The sequence below is a fragment of the Oncorhynchus masou genome, chromosome 25 (assembly GCF_036934945.1).
Source record: "Oncorhynchus masou masou isolate Uvic2021 chromosome 25, UVic_Omas_1.1, whole genome shotgun sequence".
Lineage (NCBI taxonomy): Eukaryota > Metazoa > Chordata > Actinopteri > Salmoniformes > Salmonidae > Oncorhynchus > Oncorhynchus masou.
In genome coordinates, this window is record NC_088236.1 from 39,586,176 (window position 1) to 39,606,086 (window position 19,911).

The 19,911-nt window shown below is 44.5% G+C and overlaps 1 protein-coding gene across 1 annotated transcript in view; it reads right to left on the reverse strand.

Annotated features, from left to right (window-relative positions):
* Positions 1-232: 232 nt before the first annotated feature.
* LOC135514305 (cell surface hyaluronidase-like) overlaps positions 233-19,911 on the reverse strand; it is a 95,217-nt gene continuing 75,538 nt past the window's right edge. Inside the window, 8 exon segments of the mRNA XM_064937693.1 lie at positions 233-3,537; positions 3,750-3,856; positions 4,047-4,192; positions 4,478-4,579; positions 4,691-4,913; positions 5,841-6,023; positions 6,340-6,551; positions 9,669-9,884. Coding sequence (XP_064793765.1) covers positions 3,347-3,537; positions 3,750-3,856; positions 4,047-4,192; positions 4,478-4,579; positions 4,691-4,913; positions 5,841-6,023; positions 6,340-6,551; positions 9,669-9,884 — 1,380 coding nt within the window. The 3' untranslated portion in view covers positions 233-3,346.

Sequence of the window (19,911 nt, forward strand, 5' to 3'; positions counted from 1 at the left end):
ACACGCACTCACCATTGACAACCTCTCAATATTTTCATCCACACCACCGACATACTTGTATTAAAAGAGCTCAATCTTAGTTCGTGCATCTTGGGGAAAAAAAAAAGCCCAAGCAAAAAATGTATTTACAACATAAGTGGTTAAAAAGCAGGTCCTTCTCCTTCACAGAGAATCGCTCACAATGGCTGCATTCATTTAGTTTTCCCGGGGTAACAAGTAGGCAGAGTTTGCACATTTTCTACAATTTATTTGTGAAATCTGGCTCACCAGCTAAAAAGAATACTCCCAATCACATCCAGAAAGTCACTAATCACTGCCACAGTGGGAAGCCCTGCTCAAATCACCTACGGAGCCCTGAGAGGTACAGTAAGCCTTGGTTTTGGTATGGACTACTAGTCTGTTCGTTATAAGGCAATGTTTACCTTGTAAAATGTCCCTCGGACTCCTGTAAAACACATACTTTAGGCATTGATACATAATAAACAACACATTCCTATAGATATTTATTTGTACAGGGAAGGTAAAACTTCAAATGTGTCTTTATACTCCAGCATTTTGGATTTGAGATCAAATGTTTTATTTCACGATACAGTACAGAATGCCACCTTTTATGTGAGGGTATTTTCATACATGTTTTACTGTTTGGAACTGAATGCAATTTATGCATCTAGTCCCCCCATTTAAAGGTGTCATAAGCATTTGGACAATTCACTTAGTGCATTACATGTAGTCAATCATTTGGGATTTGGTCCCATATTCCTATCATGCAATGTTTACGTCAAGTCTGCGACTCTACAAACTTGTCGGATGCATTCACAGTTTGTTTTGGTTGTGTTTCGGATTATGTTCTGCCCACTAGAAACGAATGGTAAATATTGTATTCTGTCATTTTGAAGTCACGTTTATTGTAATTCAAAATATAATATTATCTCAACACTTGGATGCTACCATGTTTACGGACAATCATGGATGAATCGTGAATAATGATGAGTGAGAAAGTTAAAGACATACATGTCATACCCCCCAAAATTGCTAACCTTCTACTCATATTTAGAATAGAGGTTGGCCGATTAATCAGAATGGCCGATTAATTAGGGCCGATTTGCCGATTTAATATATATATATTTTTTAAACTAGGCAAGTCAGTTAAGAACACATTCTTATTTTCAATGACGGGTCTAGGAACGGTGGGTTAACTGCCTTGTTCAGGGGCAGAACGACAGATTTCCACCTTGTCAGCTCGGGGGATCCAATCTCGCAACCTTACAGTTAACTAGTCCAACGCAATAACTGCCTGCCTCTCTCTCGTTGCACTCCACAAGGAGACTGCCTGTTATGCGAATGCAGTAAGCCAAGGTAAGTTGCTAGCTAGCATTAATCATAATCGCTAGTTAACTACACATGGTTGATGATATTACTAGATATTATCTAGCGTGTCCTGCATTGCATATAATCTGACTGAGCATACAAGTATCTAAGTATCTGACTGAGCGGTGGTAGGCAGAAGCAGGCGTGTAAACATTCATTCAAACAGCACTTTCGTGCGTTTTGCCATCAGCTCTTTGTTGTGTGTCAAGCATTGCACTGTTTATGACTTCAAGCCTATCAACTCCCGAGATGAGGCTGGTGTAACCAAAGTGAAATAATGTAATGAAATACAAATGGTATAGAGGGAAATAGTCCTATAATTCCTGTAATAACTACAACCTAAAACTTCTTACCTGGGAATATTGAAGACTCATGTTAAAAAGAACCACCAGCTTTAATATGTTCTCATGTTCTGAGCAAGGAACTGAAACATTGGCTTTCTTACATAGCACATATTGCACTTTTACTTTCTTCTCCAACACTTTTTTTTTGCATTATTTAAACCAAATTGAACATGTTTCATTATTTACTTGAGGCTAAATTGATTTTATTTATGTATTATATTAAGTTAAAATAAGTGTTCATTCAGTATTGTTGTAATTGTCATTATTACAAAAAAAAAAAGTCTGATTAATCGGTATCGTCTTTTTTTGGTCCTCCAATAATCAGTATCGGCGTTGAAAAATCATAATTGGTCGATTATAAAAGTGACTCCAAAATGACATAACAGATTACTTACCATTCGTTTCTACTGGCAACAACATAATCCAAAACACAACCAAAACAAATTGCAAATGCATCCAACAAGTGTGTAGTCACAAGCTTGATGTAGTCATTGAGTGCTGCTGTATGAATTAGACCAAATGCTAAACGTTATCGACTAAATTCAATACACTGCAAGTGAATTTGTCCAAATACTTATCCACCTTCAAATGGGGGGAGGTGGGGGGGGACTAGATATTGTACATAAAGAGCATTAATTTCTAAACCTCATAACAGACGTATAGAAATACCCTCAAATAAAAGGTGACATTCTGTACTGTCGCCTCATAACACATTTGATCTCAAATCCAAAATGGAGTATAAAGCCAAATGAAATATTTTAACATCACTGTCCAAATAAATACGCAAGGGAGTGCACATAACCATACTAAAAGGTAAATGAGTTGGAAACACCGTTTCAATGGTGAGATAATGAGAAGAAAAAGAAGAGAAACAACCCATCTCCACTACACACGTAGCCAGCCCTGGGGAAAGTGTCACTGTCTAGAGATCAAATAAATATTTACAAAAAAGGACACATCCTTGGGGGAAAAAAAAACTGTTGTTGAAAATGCAACAGTCTCAATGTAATCCCATAGAAAATAGTTTCATTCTAATACACTTAGATGATTTGTTTAGTAAAATCCCATTTCAACAGATCTAGTAGCTGCCCCCCCCCAGGGGCCTGCAAGGAAACAGACGGGGGGGACAAAGGTGGAATAATGAGTGTTTTTCCTTTGCCAGTCCTCTTCTTAATGATGCGTTTGGTCTATGGATGTGGTGAGCAGCACCAGGGGGAACAGGATAGGAGTGATAGACCACACCAGTTTGATGTGGTTACTTTGTTCATCTGCTTTCCACCCCCCATTGATTTCCTGTTTCCAGTCTAATTTGTTGAAATATGGTAGATGTGCAGCATCTTTTTGGTTGTTTTCATTGAAGGCTGAATATGAATTCATGGCTCAGTGAGATGATTGGCTGATATTGCAAATCATGTGACTAGGAAAGTGCATATTTTCATGCATCTACAGACCCTCCCCATGCCCCACACACACATCCCACTACACCACACCCAGGCAGGCGAGCGCACACACACATACACACACACACACACACACATTAGTAAACATCTTTGCCAATAAAATAATAAATAATAGAAGTTCACATTCATTCGCTGGTTGATTGTGTTTTGGGTAAGTTGTGTTCTCATTAGTCACTATGGTCCTGTGGCGGTCCTAAGTAGCTCCATGTCTCTGCGAGTGCTGGTCTGTGTGCAGCCGTAGGCCTCCAGGCCCAGGGGGAGGTAGCGCTCCTGCAGCCCCAGCCCCTCCTCACCCTGCCCAGCTAGGATAGAGGCCCACGGAGGGGGGGAAGAGCCACCCTGGAACCCCCAAAACACCAGGCTCTCTGTGAGAGAAAAAAGTGTCATGTGGAAAATACTGTAATGAGATGAGCAGAGACAGAATAAAAAGTATACATTGCAGAGAAAAGACAGTTGGAGAGACAGGAGGGGTAAAAGAGGGAAATAGTGACAAGGGCCAGAGAACAGGATAGAAAAACCAGACCTGGCCTACAGTAATTGTACCCGCGAAAGGGAACCATCGGAAAGTGACACCAACCTTTACTCTGCAGATCTGCTGCCTTGGCCATGCCCAGGGGGACCAGATACGGTGCAACACCGGCTATGCCATCAGGCTGCCCTCGCGTTCCAAGAAGCACTATTGACCTAGTCATAAGAGAATATAACCAATTAGGATTAATCGATTCACAATCAAGACAAATGTCTTTCATCAAAATGCCAAAAGTTCTTCCAGACAAGAAAAAACTACATGAATAGTATTTCAACCCAGGACTGCAACAGACCACCGATTGAGTTCTAACTCCAACCAACAATAGGTCGAATCCTTTCCCCTGACCTCTTTGGTATTCCAGTTTTAAAATACTGCTCCATTTTAGAGTCCATTTTGGAGAAAGATGACTTCTTTGTGACTTTTCCAGAGCAGGCGTCCACAGCGACCAGGAAGAAGCCTGGCTGTGTGAAGGAGAATGTCTCACTGTTCACCTGAGGAAAATAAGACATTGTAGAAAAGTGGATAAGAAGGACGCCGGAACGCTACACCACATACAGATTTCAAACATGGGATGGTGCTTTTCTATTCATAAACATTCTATAAACATTTAGAATGGCTTTTTGATGGACATTATTATGAATGTTTTACGGAAACAACTGCGTCGAGAACAGAGAAAAATCAACACACCAACAACATGCACACTGATGCACAGGGACAATGTACTCAACAAAAACACATAACGTACTAACATGTTATTTCAAACCTGTGGTACTCACAGTGATGAAGGACTGTGTGTCTCCACTATGCTGCTCCTTGCTGCTGAGAGACTTGATCTGAGTTTGGAGGTAGGCGTTCCACGGGTCACTGGAAAACACCAGCTACCAGCAAACACACAGATTCAAAAGCAGGGCTTTAATGTGCTCAAGCCTTTTCCAATAGAAATAATAATGTAACAATGAAAGTGGTGGGGGGGGGGGTAGTAGACTGACCTGGGAGGCTCCACAGTCCCTGCAAGGTTGGGTGCTGAGGGTGGGCATGGGGACCACTGCCGAGGGGGCCTTGGTGTATTTGGGGTAGGCCTTGGCCGTGCAGTTACAGGTCAGTTTGGAGGACGACGTGGTGGCCATCACTTTCACCCTCTCGCAGCCCTTAACCGAGCAGTAGCTGTGGCCGTCGCGTCTCTGCCTCGCCTGCAAATACAGCCACAACAATCTAGGACAGAGCAGAGAGGCTGGTGTCAATCGAGAGAGAGAGAGAGAGAGAGAGAGAGAGAGAGAGAGGGTGTCAATCGAGAGAGAGAGGCTGGTGTCAATCGATCGAGAGAGAGAGAGGCTGGTGTCAATCGATCGAGAGAGAGAGAGAGGCTGGTGTCAATCGAGAGAGAGAGAGGCTGGTGTCAATTGAGAGAGAGAGGCTGGTGTCAATCGAGAGAGAGAGGCTGGTGTCAATCGAGAGAGAGAGAGAGAGGCTGGTGTCAATTGAGAGAGAGAGAGAGAGGCTGGTGTCAATCGAGAGAGAGGCTGGTGTCAATCGAGAGAGAGAGAGAGAGGCTGGTGTCAATCGAGAGAGAGAGAGGCTGGTGTCAATCGAGAGAGAGTGAGGCTGGTGTCAATCGAGAGAGAGAGGCTGGTGTCAATCGAGAGAGAGAGGCTGGTGTCAATCGAGAGAGAGAGGCTGGTGTCAATCGAGAGAGAGAGGCTGGTGTCAATCGAGAGAGAGAGGCTGGTGTCAATCGAGAGAGAGAGGCTGGTGTCAATCGAGAGAGAGAGGCTGGTGTCAATCGAGAGAGAGAGGCTGGTGTCAATCGAGAGAGAGAGGCTGGTGTCAATCGAGAGAGAGAGGCTGGTGTCAATCGAGAGAGAGAGAGAGAGGCTGGTGTCAATCGAGAGAGAGAGAGAGAGGCTGGTGTCAATCGAGAGAGAGAGAGAGAGGCTGGTGTCAATCGAGAGAGAGAGAGAGAGAGAGAGAGAGGCTGGTGTCAATCGAGAGAGAGAGAGGCTGGTGTCAATCGAGAGAGAGAGAAATCAGAACTTAAGTAAAATGTTCACTTGAAAATGACACTTAATTGGACGTTTGTATTCACCCCAAAGAAAGAGGGCCAGCAGATATTCAGACAGTGGCATAAAGTGACTCTCTCACCCCACACTGTGGTCAAAGTAGTACTTCCTCTCCAGCGGCTTCTTCTCCAGCTCGGCGAGGGAGTACAAGGGCCCGTAGTCGGTGATGTCATCGAAGGTGTTGCTCTGGCGGTTGTTGACGTCAGCCATGACCTGGAATGTGGTATCAGGCGGGTAGCAGAGGCCCACCAGCACCCAGTCACCTCTGAAGATAGAGGAGACAACAGGTGACGATGAAGGTTCAAAATCTGTCTTTTGAACTAACCTCACTGACAAATGCAAAGATAGCCTTTCATCGCACACACACACACACACACACACACACACACACACACACACACACACACACACACACACACACACACACACACAAAGCAGAGCCCTTCAGACCCAGGCCTTGCATAGAAAATGAGAAGAGTCCAAGACCCGTTTCAATATGGACAAACAAGACAGAGTGCAAGACGCAGATCAACCAGCTTTTTAAAGAAACACACCCACACACGTCCCAATGTGTCACTCACTGGTTGAAGTTGATGAGGGAGAGGACAATCTCTCTGGGAGCTGGGCCGTCCCAGTGCAGGGTGTAGCTCTTGCTCATCATGAGGATAGGCTGGTACTGCTGGGACAGCGCCCGCTGGCTGTTGATACCTCTCAGCACCAGGGGAGCCTCAGGGTACTCATCTCTACTGATGGACAGACTGAGGCTGGGAGCTCCCTGGGTCTGGATATACACCTGGTAGGAAAGACAGTAGAAGTTGTTGACCAATAGAGTTCAGTAACTACTTTTAAACATTTTTATTTATTCAGGTTAATCCAATGGTGACCTGAGGAGAAAAACGACATCAATACAGCAACAAAAATAGATTTTTTAAACTACAAGACAGCTATAAATACATTACATCAGGTTATTACAACAAGTTAAAAAAATCAATTGCACACTTTAGTGAATTCATTTAAACAACAGAGTTTTAAACGGCCCTGTCGGCACCAGAGAATCCAGATGTCATTTGTTTTGTAAGGTGTTCCATAACTGTGGTGCATTAAAACTAAAGGAGGATTTACAAAACTTTGTGGAAACAAGCAGGACCTCAAGATAGGCTTGGGCGATATAGCGTATACCGGGGTATTTGGAAATAGCCATGAGATGGTTTTTCCAATACCTTTAATACCGTTGAAACTATTTCTTCAAAGTTTTCCAATACACCTTAATATTTGTAAATACCTGCAGTCAATTTGTGCAATACGTGAGGAGAAAAAGCAGATTGCGTTCTCATTTCACCTGTCACATTATTTTACATTATGAAGCTTACCAAAGTTCCCCAGAACGGTTGAGAAGTAGCAACACAAAAGTACAGGAGAAATGTAGCAACAGAGAAAAGTACAGGAGAAAGTAGGCTACACATGAGTCAGAGCGCTGCCTGCTGATAGAACGCTTGTTGGTGAATTGTGGAGAAGTGCAACTGAAGCACGAAATTAGTCTGACGCCGAACAGAAATTACAATATGAATAATTTTACATCTGTGTTTACAAAAAGACAGCAAGATATTTCTTTCTGCATTTTATCTTTTAATTCTACATTAAGGCGACCATTAAACGTAACTTGCTGGTGGCTGAATTTGTTTGTTCTCCTGTACGTTCTTGGCCGTCTTCTCCGAGCAGAGCAGGCAGGCCCGTTGCCTTTGCGACTCCACACGCCACACATACACAGAATGTACTGACTTTCCTTTAGACAAGAATGCGTCAAAACTTTGTTGATTTGCAAAATCTCTCTCATTCACATTCGCTTGTAAATGTCCAAACTCAAACAAAAAAATTTGGTAGCTCCTACCTCTACACAGTGCATTTGGAAAGTATTCAGACCCTTTGACTTTTCCTACATTTTGTTATGGTTACAGCCTTATTCTAAAACGGATTACATTAGCTTTTCCCCTCATCAATACCCCACAATGACAAAGCAAAAACTGTTTCAAATTTTTATCACACTTACATAAGTATTCAGACCCTTTACTCAGTACTTTAATGAAGCACCTTTGGCAGCAATTACAGCCTCAAGTCTTCTTGGGTGTGATGCTACAAGTTCTGCACACCTGTATTTGAGGAGTTTCTCACATTCTTCTCTGCAGATCCTCTCAAGCTGTCAGGTTGGATGGGGAGCGTCGCTGCACAGCTATTTACAGGTCTCCAGAGATGTTCGATCGGGTTCAAGTCCGGGCTCTCGCTGGGCCGCTCAAGGACATTGAGACTTGTCCCAAAGCCACTCCTGCATTGTCTTGGCTGTGTGCTTAGGGTTGTTGTCCTGTTGGAAGGTTCACCTTCGCCCCAGTCTGTGGTCCTGAGCGCTCTAGAGCAGGTTTTACTCAAGGATCTCTCTCTACTTTGCTCCATTCATCTTTCCCTCAATCCTGACTAGTCTGCCAGTCCCTGCTGCTGAAAAACATCCCCACAGCATGATGCTGCCAGGTTTCCTCCAGACGTGATGCTTGGCATTCAGGCTAAAGAGTTCAATCTTGGTTTCATCAGACCAGAGAATCTTGTTTCTCATGGTCTGAGAGTCCTTTAGGTGCCTTTTGGCAAACTCCAAGCAGGCTGTCATGTGCATTTTACTGAGGAGTGGCTTCCGTCTGGCCACTCTACAATTAAAGGCCTGATTGGTGGACTGCTGTAGAGATGGTTGTCCTTCTGGAAGGTTCTCCCATCTCCACAGAGGAACTCTGGAGTTCTGTCAGAGTAACCATCAGGTTCTTGGTCACCTCCCTGACCAAGTCCCTTCTCCCCGATTGCTCAGTTTGGCCGGGCAGCTAGCTCTCGGAAGAGTCTTGGTGGTTCCAAACTTCTTCCATTTAAGAATGATGGAGGCCACTGTGTTCTTGGGGACCTTCAATGCTGCAGACATTTTTGGTACCCTTACCCAGATCTATGATCGACACAATCCAGTCTCGGAGCTCTACGGACAATTCCTTCGATCTCATGGCTTGGTTTTTGCTCTGACAAGCACTGTTAACTGTGGGACCTTATATAGACAGGTGTGTGCGCCTTTCCAAATCATATCCAATCAATTTATTTTACCACAGGTGGACTCCAATCAAGTTGTAGAAACATCTCAAGGGTGATCAACGGCAACAGGATGCACCGGAGCTCAATTTCGAGTCTCATAGCATAGGGTCTGAATACATATGTAAATAAGGTATCTGTTTTTAATTTGAATACATTTGCAAAAATGTATAAAAATCTGTTTTCGCATTGTCATTATGGGGTATTGTGTGTAGATCGATATGGATTATTATTTATTTCATCCATTTTAGAATAAGGCTGTAACGTAACAAAATGTGGGAAAAGTCAAGAGGTCTGAATACTTTCTGAATGAACTGGATGTTTAACTTCATAAGATGGATTGCCTGTCTTTGCAAATCATTTTTTGTCTCTCGTCTGCACTCGTTAGCATATTTAGCTAGTAGCCTCTATTGAAATTCGCTATTACTTGTGCTAATTTTGTTAACATTCTGGTAAAAGCATTTTTTATTTTTCGGCGCCCCCCCTGTGGACTAAATCAATAATACCGTATGTCCCGGATTGAGAGAAGGACAGTATGACGATATAAAAATGCCTCCCAATCATACCCCAAGAGTTAGCCAACCCTACGAACGGGTTTGGTATCTCATATTTCAACAGGGAAGTGAGATATGTTGGAAGCTTGTGGAGCAGAGCTTAATAAACAAGAAGGGAGTATTGGAGTGATCTACGGGGCTTTAGTGAGGTCCAGACAAACTTCTGATACAGGAAACTGTTACCTAAGCAGTGAATAAAGTCACTGGTGAAAGGCATTATGGCAAATGCCCCCCCCCCCCCATACCTGAGAGTAGGTGCCACTGCAGACCAACCCGTTCCACTGGGTGATGTTGACACAGTCGGGGTGACGGATCAGGTAGTTGTCTGCTCTGCCCACATACACGTCCCTGTAGCCCGTCACAGAGCCGTCCACGTCATGGAAGATGGAGTTCTTATCCCCGTCCAGATCATTCTCCTCGAACCACTGGCCCGGATGCCCGAAGAACACCCTCAGACCCACCTGTCACAGACAATAGGATGAGATATAAGATATACACACACTACAACACAACCAGCGACTTTCAACGATGATATGCATGGCTTAGAAAGTGATTGATGCACAACTTTGTGTGTAGGTTTCCTAACTCTGATCTTGGAGGTCGACAGTATTTGAGAGTTGAGCTGAATTTATGTTAGAGTCGTATTCATTCATGCACATCGTAGCAAAACTTTCCTAGTGAGAACAACCCAGGTGTCAGAGAAATGCATTCAACAGAAGTCCTTGAAAGACATTTTGAAAATGGATGTTTCGAGTTGAGTCAAGCCTGACACTAGAGGGCACTCCAACACAGTGGCTCTCTCACACACACACAATCAGTCAGTCAGTTTCTCACACACACAGTTAGTCAGTCTCTCTCTCTCTCTCTCACACACAAACACAGTCAGTCAGTCGCTCTCTCACACACAGTTAGTCAGTAGAATCTCACACACACAGTCAGCCAGTCTCTCTCACACAGTCAGTCAGTCTCTCTCTCACACAGTCAGTCAGTCAGTCTCTCTCACGCACAGTCAGTCAGTCTCTCTCACACAGTCAGTCAGTCAGTCTCTCTCTCACACAGTCAGTCAGTCAGTCTCTCTTACACAGTCAGTCAGTCTCTCTCACACAGTCAGTCAGTCAGTCTCTCTCACACAGTCAGTCAGTCAGTCTCTCTCACACAGTCAGTCAGTCAGTCAGTCTCTCTCACACAGTCAATCGCTCTCTCTCACACAGTCAATCGCTCTCTCTCACACAGTCAATCGCTCTCTCTATCTCTCTAACACGGTCAGTCAGTCTCTCTCACACAGTCAGTCAGTCTCTCGCTCTCTCACGCAGTCAATCGCTCTCTCGCTCTCTCTCACAGTCAGTCAGTCTCTCTCTCACACAGTCAATCGCTCTCTCTCACACAGTCAGTCAGTCTCTCACACAGTCAGTCTCTCTCTCTCACACACACACAGTCAGTCTCTCTCTCTCACACACACACAGTCAGTCTCTCTCTCTCACACACACACAGTCAGTCTCTCTCTCTCTCTCTCACACACACACACACACACAGTCAGTCTCTCTCTCTCTCCTACACACACACAGTCAGTCTCTCTCTCTCTCTCTCTCACACACACACACAGTCAGTCTCTCTCTCTCACACACACACAGTCAGTCTCTCTCTCTCTCTCTCTCTCTCTCTCTCACACACACAGTCAGTAGCGCTCTCACACACACAGTCAGTCTCTCTCACACAGTCAGTCTCTCTCTCGCTCTCACACAGTCAATCGCTATCTCTCTCATAGTCAGTCAATCTCTTTCGCTATCTCTCATACAGTAAGTCAGTTAGTCTCTCTCTCACAGTCGGTCTCTCTCTCACACACACACACACAGAGTCAGTCTCTCTCTCACACAGTCAGTCAATCAGTCAGTCTCTCTCTCACACAGTCAATCGCTGTCTCTCTCACACAGTCAATCGCTGTCTCTCTCACACAGTCAGTCAGTCTCTCGCACACACAGTCAGTCAGTCTCTCACACAGTCAATCGCTCTCTCTCTCACACAGTCAGTCTCTCTCACACAGTCAGTCAGACAGTCAGTCAGTCTCTCTCACACAGTCAGTCAGACAGTCAGTCTCTCTCTCACACACAGTCAGTCAGTCAGTCTCTCTCTCTCTCACAGTCAGTCAGTCTCTCTCACAGTCAGTCAGTCTCTCTCACACAGTTAGTCTCTCACACAGTCAGTCTCTCACACAGTCAGTCTCTCTCACACAGTCAGTCTCTCTCACACAGTCAGTCTCTCTCTCACAAAGTCAGTCTCTCTCTCACAAAGTCAGTCTCTCTCTCACACAGACAGTCATTCAGTCTCTCTCTCACACAAACAGTCATTCAGTCTCTCTCTCACACAGACAGTCATGTGTGTGTGAGAGAGAGAGACTGACTGTGTGAGAGACTGACTGACTGTGTGAGAGAGAGACTGACTGACTGTGAGAGAGAGACTGACTGACTGTGAGAGAGAGCGAGAGAGCGATTGACTGTGTGAGAGAGCGAGAGACTGACTGACTGTGTGAGAGAGACTGACTGACCGTGTGAGAGAGATAGAGAGAGCGATTGACTGTGTGAGAGAGATAGAGAGAGCGATTGACTGTGTGAGAGAGATAGAGAGAGCGATTGACTGTGTGAGAGAGAGCGATTGACTGACTGTGTGAGAGAGACTGACTGACTGACTGTGTGAGAGAGGCTGACTGACTGACTGTGTGAGAGAGGCTGACTGACTGACTGTGTGAGAGAGGCTGACTGACTGTGTGAGAGAGACTGACTGACTGACTGACTGTGTGAGAGAGACTGACTGACTGACTGTGTGAGAGAGAGACTGACTGACTGACTGTGTGAGAGAGAGACTGACTGTGTGAGAGAGAGACTGACTGTGTGAGAGAGAGACTGACTGACTGTGTGAGAGAGAGACTGACTGACTGTGTGAGAGAGACTGACTGCCTGTGTGTGTGAGATTCTACTGACTAACTGTGTGTGAGAGAGAGAGAGACTGTCTCACACAGACAGTCAGTCAGTCTCTCTCTCACACAGACAGTCAGTCCCTCTCTCACACAGACAGTCAGTCAGTCCCTCTCTCACACAGACAGTCAGTCAGTCTCTCTCACACACAGACAGTCAGTCAGTCAGTCCCTCTCACACACAGACAGTCAGTCAGTCAGTCCCTCTCTCACACAGACAGTCAGTCAGTCAGTCTGTGTGTGTGAGATTCTACTGACTAACTGTGTGTGAGAGAGAGAGAGACTGTCTCACACAGACAGTCAGTCAGTCTCTCTCTCACACAGACAGTCAGTCAGTCAGTCCCTCTCTCACACAGACAGTCAGTCAGTCTCTCTCTCACACAGTCAGTCACTCTCACACAGTCAGTCTCTCTCTCACACAGTCAGTCTCTCTCACACAGTCAGTCTCTCTCTCACACAGTCAGTCTCTCTCTCACACAGTCAGTCTCTCTCTCACACAGTCAGTCAGTCTCTCACACAGCCAGTCTCTCTCTCACACAGTCAGTCTCTCTCTCACACAGTCAGTCTCTCTCTCACACAGTCAGTCTCTCTCTCTCACACAGTCAGTCAGTCTCTCACACAGTCAGTCTCTCTCACACAGTCATCTCTCTCACACAGTCCTCTCTCACACAGTCAGTCTCTCTCTCACACAGTCAGTCTCTCTCTCACACAGTCAGTCTCTCTCTCACAGTCAGTCAGTCAGTCTCTCTCACAGTCAGTCAGTCTCTCTCTCACACACAGTCAGTAAGTCTCTCTCTCACACACAGTCAGTCAGTCAGTCAGTCTATCTCTCACAGTCAGTCAGTCAGTCACTCTCACACAGTCAGTCACTCTCACACAGTCAGTCTCTCTCTCACATAGTCAGTCTCTCTCACACAGTCAGTCTCTCTCTCACACAGTCAGTCTCTCTCTCACACAGTCAGTCTCTCTCTCACACAGTCAGTCTCTCTCTCACACAGTCAGTCTCTCTCTCACACAGTCAGTCTCTCTCTCACACAGTCAGTCTCTCTCTCACACAGTCAGTCTCTCTCTCACACAGTCAGTCTCTCTCTCACACAGTCAGTCTCTCTCTCACACAGTCAGTCTCTCTCACACCGTCTCTCTCTCACACAGTCAGTCAGTCAGTCATTCAGTCTCTCTCTCACACAGACAGTCATTCAGTCTCTCTCTCACACAGACAGTCAGTCAGTCTCTCTCTCACACACAGTCAGTCAGTCTCTCACACACAGTCAGTCAGTCTCTCACACACAGTCAGTCAGTCTCTCACACACAGTCAGTCAGTCTCTCACACACAGTCAGTCAGTCTCTCACACACAGTCAGTCAGTCTCTCACACACAGTCAGTCTCTCTCTCACACACAGTCAGTCAGTCTCTCACACACAGTCAGTCTCTCTCTCACACACAGTCAGTCTCTCTCACACACAGTCAGTCTCTCTCTCACACACAGTCAGTCTCTCTCTCACACACAGTCAGTCTCTCTCTCACACACAGTCAGTCTCTCTCTCACACAGTCAGTCTCTCTCTCACACAGTCAGTCTCTCTCTCACACAGTCAGTCAGTCAGTCTCTCTCTCACACAGTCAGTCAGTCAGTCTCTCTCTCACACACAGTCAGTCAGTCTCTCACACACAGTCAGTCAGTCTCTCACACACAGTCAGTCAGTCTCTCACACACATTCAGTCAGTCTCTCACACACAGTCAGTCAGTCTCTCACACACAGTCAGTCTCTCTCTCACACACAGTCAGTCTCTCTCTCACACACAGTCAGTCTCTCTCTCACACACAGTCAGTCTCTCTCTCACACACAGTCAGTCTCTCTCTCACACACAGTCAGTCTCTCTCTCACACAGTCAGTCTCTCTCTCACACAGTCAGTCAGTCAGTCTCTCTCACACAGTCAGTCAGTCAGTCTCTCTCTCACACAGTCAGTCAGTCAGTCTCTCTCACACAGTCAGTCAGTCAGCCTCTCTCACACAGTCAGTCAGTCAGCCTCTCTCACACACTCAGTCAGTCAGCCTCTCTCACACACTCAGTCAGTCAGCCTCTCTCACACAGTCAGTCAGTCAGTCTCTCTCACACAGTCAGTCAATCGCTCTCTCTCACACAGTCAATCGCTCTCTCTATCTCTGACATTGACCCCTCTTCCATTAGTGCATTCACTGTCAGACCACAGACACCCTTGTCAGATCACAGTCAGATCAACGTGTTTCTGAAGAAATTAACCGGCAATATTCATTCAAAAAAACAGCCCAATAAACTCTACAACATAAACCAATCATACAGATGGGCTCCAAACAGTGCAGAGAGATTCACTGAAACATTGAACTCAAATGAAATAATGAACTCTATACAGTTTTTCAATAACTCACGGTACCAAAACAATAAAGATGGTGTCAATTCAGCTACTCAAAACATCAACTGCATATTCCAAAAAGCAGCATCGAAAGCAAATTTGAGAAAACCAAAGAAATGCAACATCAGAAGCAAAAATCTAAATGTTTCTGACAAATGGTTTGATAATGAATGTGAAACAATTAGAAAACACTTGAGACAAATGTCAAACAAAAAACATAAACAGCAAAACAACCCAGAGCTACGATATGAATACTTTGAAACTCTGAAACAGTATAAACAAACACTGAAACGCAAGAAATTTAATTATACCAACAGGACACTTGATGAAATTGAAAACGCAATTGACCAAAATCAGTTCTGGGACATGTGGAACAATTTAAGCACAACAAAGCCACAAGAATTAGCAATACAAGATGTAGGAATTTGGAAAACTTATTTTGATAATCTATACAAAAACATCCCACAAAAAGACTTGCAACAGAACCAATTAGAAATTTAAAAAAAATTGAACATCCTTGAATCAGTCATTAAAAACAACCAAAATCCATTAGATTACCCAATAACCCAACAAGAACTAAATGAAAAGCTAAAATCTATTAAATCAAAGAAGGCTTGTGGTCTAGACAACATCAGAAATGAAATGCTGAAAAACAGCACACCTGAGTTGCAAAATGCTGTGCTTAAATTGTTCAACATGGTTTTAACTTCTGGCTGCTTCCCTGATGTCTGGAACCAGGGGCTCATCTCCCCTATCCACAAAAGTGGAGACAAATCAGACCCTAATAATTACAGGGGAATTTGCGTAAACAGTAACTTGGGAAAGATTTTCTGTAGCATTTTGAATTCAAGAATTCAAACCTTTCTTCAAGAAAAAAATGTAATAAGTAAATGTCAAATTGGCTTTCTCCCTAACCATCGCACTACTGACCATATATACACCTTACACACACTAATTAATAAACACATCCACCAAAAAAAGAGGGCAAAATCTTTGCTTGCTTTATTGACTTTAAAAAAGCATTTGATTCGATTTGGCACGAAGGGCTATTCTACAAAGTGGACTTGGTGGTAAGGTATATGACTTAATAAAATGTATGTACACAGAAAACAAGTGTGCAATAAAAATCAAAAACCAAAGAACAGAATTTTTTTCACAATGTCGAGGTGTGAGACAAGGCTGCAGTTTGAGTCCAAATCTTTTCAACATTTATATCAATGAATTAGCAGACATGTTGGACCAATCTCCAGCCCCAGGACTCACATTATTTGACACAGAGGTGAAATACCTGCTATATGCTGATGACGTGGTACTTCTATCACCAACCAAAGAAGGTCTTCAACAGAAAATTAATATTCTGGAGCAATATTGCCATAATTGGGCCCTGGCAGTAAATTTCCAAAAAACTAAAATCATGATTTTCCAAAAAAACCCAGATGTCAGAAACACAAATATAAATTCACCCTGAACAACACCTTAATTGAACACACAAAAAATTACACCTATCTTGGTCTGACCATATCTGCATCGGGAAACTTTAATATGGCAGTGAATGCACTCAAAGAAAAAGCCCGCAGAGCAATGTATGCAATAAAAATGAAATTATTCAAAATCAACATCCCAATTAGAATTTGGACTAAAATATTTGACAGTGTAATCCTACCAATAGCTCTTTATGGAAGTGAGGTTTGGGGGCCACTCAATAAACTGGACTTTAAAATGTGGGACAAACATCCAATTGAAGCCCTACATGCAGAATTCTGTCGGAAAATCCTACAAGTTCAGAGAAATACACCAACTAATGCATGTAGGGCAGAATTGGGCCGTTTTCCAGTAATAATGAAAATACAGAAAAGATCATTAAAATTTTGGCTACATCTGAATTCAAGTCCAAATTCAAGTCTGCAATTTAAATCACTTCAAACCCAAGAGCTGAGCCCAGAAACGAGCCCTCTCAGTCAGCTGGTGTTGGACCTCACCAACCAAGCTGACACCAGCACTGCTTCAAAAGAAAGAATTCCAATAAGCAAAATCATGAACCAATCAAAGGAATCATATTTACAACATTGGAAAAATGAAACAAAATCCCAAAGCCGACTAAATTGCTATCTGACCCTAAACAGAGAATATGAATTGGCTGATTATCTCTACTCTGTCAGAGATACGAAGCAGAGACAGATCCTTACCAAGTACAGGCTGAGTGACCACCGATTGGCAATAGAAACCGGCAGACATAAAAAGACATGGCTACCCAAAGAGGAGCGTGTATGTGGTCACTGCATAACAGGGGAGGTAGAGACAGAGATGCACTTTCTCCTTTACTGTGATAAATATTCCTCACAAAGAGATTCATTATTCACAGAAATTACTAAACATATTCCAAATTTTTACAAATTGAACCCAGAGGAAAAACTAAGAATCCTCATGGGCGAAGGAGCAATGGCTCCTCTTGCAGCCAAATATGTATTTTCCTGCCATAGCCTGAGGGACACTGAATAATAACATCTGCATAGTAAGCAGTAACTTAATTGTTATTGCTATTATTGTTATTACTGTAATTATTATTATTTTTGTATTTAATTTTGTATTATTATTTACTACACTTTTATATTTTATATTTGCTATCATTTAGAATTTTGTTACAATGTATATTGTATACATTGTTGCTTTGGCAATATTGACACAATGTTTTTCATGCCAATAAAGCAGTTTGAATTTGAATTTGACTGACTGACTGTGTGAGAGAGAGACTGACTGACTGTGTGAGAGAGACTGACTGACTGTGTGTGTGAGATTCTACTGACTAACTGTGTGTGAGAGAGAGAGAGACTGTCTCACACAGACAGTCAGTCAGTCTCTCTCTCACACAGACAGTCAGTCAGTCAGTCCCTCTCTCACACAGACAGTCAGTCAGTCCCTCTCTCACACAGACAGTCAGTCAGTCTCTCTCACACACAGACAGTCAGTCAGTCAGTCCCTCTCTCACACAGACAGTCAGTCAGTCCCTCTCTCACACAGACAGTCAGTCAGTCTCTCTCTCACACACAGTCAGTCAGTCAGTCTCTCTCACACACAGTCAGTCAGTCTCTCTCTCACACAGTCAGTCAGTCTCACACAGTCAGTCAGTCAGTCTCTCTCTCTCAGTCAGTCAGTCAGTCTCTCACACAGCCAGTCTCTCTCTCACACAGTCAGTCTCTCTCTCACACAGTCAGTCTCTCTCTCACACAGTTAGTCTCTCTCTCTCACACAGTCAGTCAGTCTCTCACACAGTCAGTCTCTCTCACACAGTCATCTCTCTCACACAGTCAGTCTCTCTCTCACACAGTCAGTCTCTCTCTCACACAGTCAGTCTCTCTCTGACACAGTCAGTCTCTCTCTCACAGTCAGTCAGTCAGTCTCTCTCACAGTCAGTCAGTCTCTCCCTCACACACAGTTAGTCAGTCTCTCTCACACACAGTCAGTTAGTCTCTCTCTCACACACAGTCAGTCAGTCAGTCTCTCTCTCACACACAGTCAGTCAGTCAGTCTCTCTCTCACACACAGTCAGTCAGTCACGCTCACACAGTCAGTCTCTCTCTCACACAGTCATCTCTCTCACACAGTCAGTCTCTCTCTCACACAGTCAGTCAGTCAGTCTCTCTCACACAGTCATCGCTCTCACACAGTCAGTCTATCTCACACAGTCAGTCTCTCTCACACACAGTCAGTCTCTCTCTCACACAGTCAGTCTCTCTCTCACACAGTCAGTCTCTCTCACACAGTCAGTCTCTCTCTCACACAGTCAGTCTCTCTCTCACACAGTCAGTCTCTCTCTCACAGTCAGTCAGTCTCTCTCTCACACACAGTCAGTCAGTCAGTCTCTCTCTCACAGTCAGTCAGTCAGTCACTCTCACACAGTCAGTCTCTCTCTCACACAGTCAGTCTCTCTCTCACACAGTCAGTCTCTCTCTCACACAGTCAGTCTCTCTCACACAGTCAGTCTCTCTCACACAGTCAGTCTCTCTCTCACACAGTCAGTCTCTCTCTCACACAGTCAGTCTCTCTCTCACAGTCAGTCAGTCAGTCTCTCTCTCACACAGTCAGTCAGTCTCTCTCTCACACACAGTCAGTCAGTCTCTCTCACACACAGTCAGTTAGTCTCTCTCACACACACAGTCAGTCAGTCAGTCTCTCTCTCACACACAGTCAGTCAGTCAGTCTATCTCTCACAGTCAGTCAGTCAGTCACTCTCACACAGTCAGTCACTCTCACACAGTCAGTCTCTCTCTCACACAGTCAGTCTCTCTCACACAGTCAGTCTCTCTCACACAGTCAGTCTCTCTCACACAGTCAGTCTCTCTCTCACACAGTCAGTCTCTCTCTCTCACACAGTCAGTCTCTCTCTCACACAGTCAGTCTCTCTCTCACACAGTCAGTCTCTCTCTCACACAGTCAGTCTCTCTCTCACACAGTCAGTCTCTCTCTCACACAGTCAGTCTCTCTCTCTCACACAGTCAGTCTCTCTCTCACACAGTCAGTCTCTCTCTCACACAGTCAGTCTCTCTCTCACACAGTCAGTCTCTCACACAGTCAGTCTCTCTCTCACACAGTCAGTCTCTCTCACACCGTCTCTCTCTCACACAGTCAGTCAGTCAGTCATTCAGTCTCTCTCTCACACAGACAGTCATTCAGTCTCTCTCTCACACAGACAGTCAGTCAGTCTCTCTCTCACACAGACAGTCAGTCAGTCTCTCTCTCACACACAGTCAGTCAGTCAGTCTCGCTCACACACAGACAGTGAGTCTCTCTCACAGACAGACAGTCAGTCTCTCTCACAGACAGACAGTCAGTCTCTCTCACAGACAGACAGTCTCTCACACACAGTCAGTCAGTCTCTCACACACAGTCAGTCAGTCTCTCACACACAGTCAGTCAGTCTCTCACACACAGTCAGTCAGTCTCTCACACACAGTCAGTCAGTCTCTCACACACAGTCAGTCAGTCTCTCACACACAGTCAGTCAGTCTCTCACACACAGTCAGCCACTCTCTCACACACAGTCAGTCTCTCTCTCACACACAGTCAGTCTCTCTCACACACAGTCAGTCTCTCTCACACACAGTCAGTCTCTCTCTCACACACAGTCAGTCT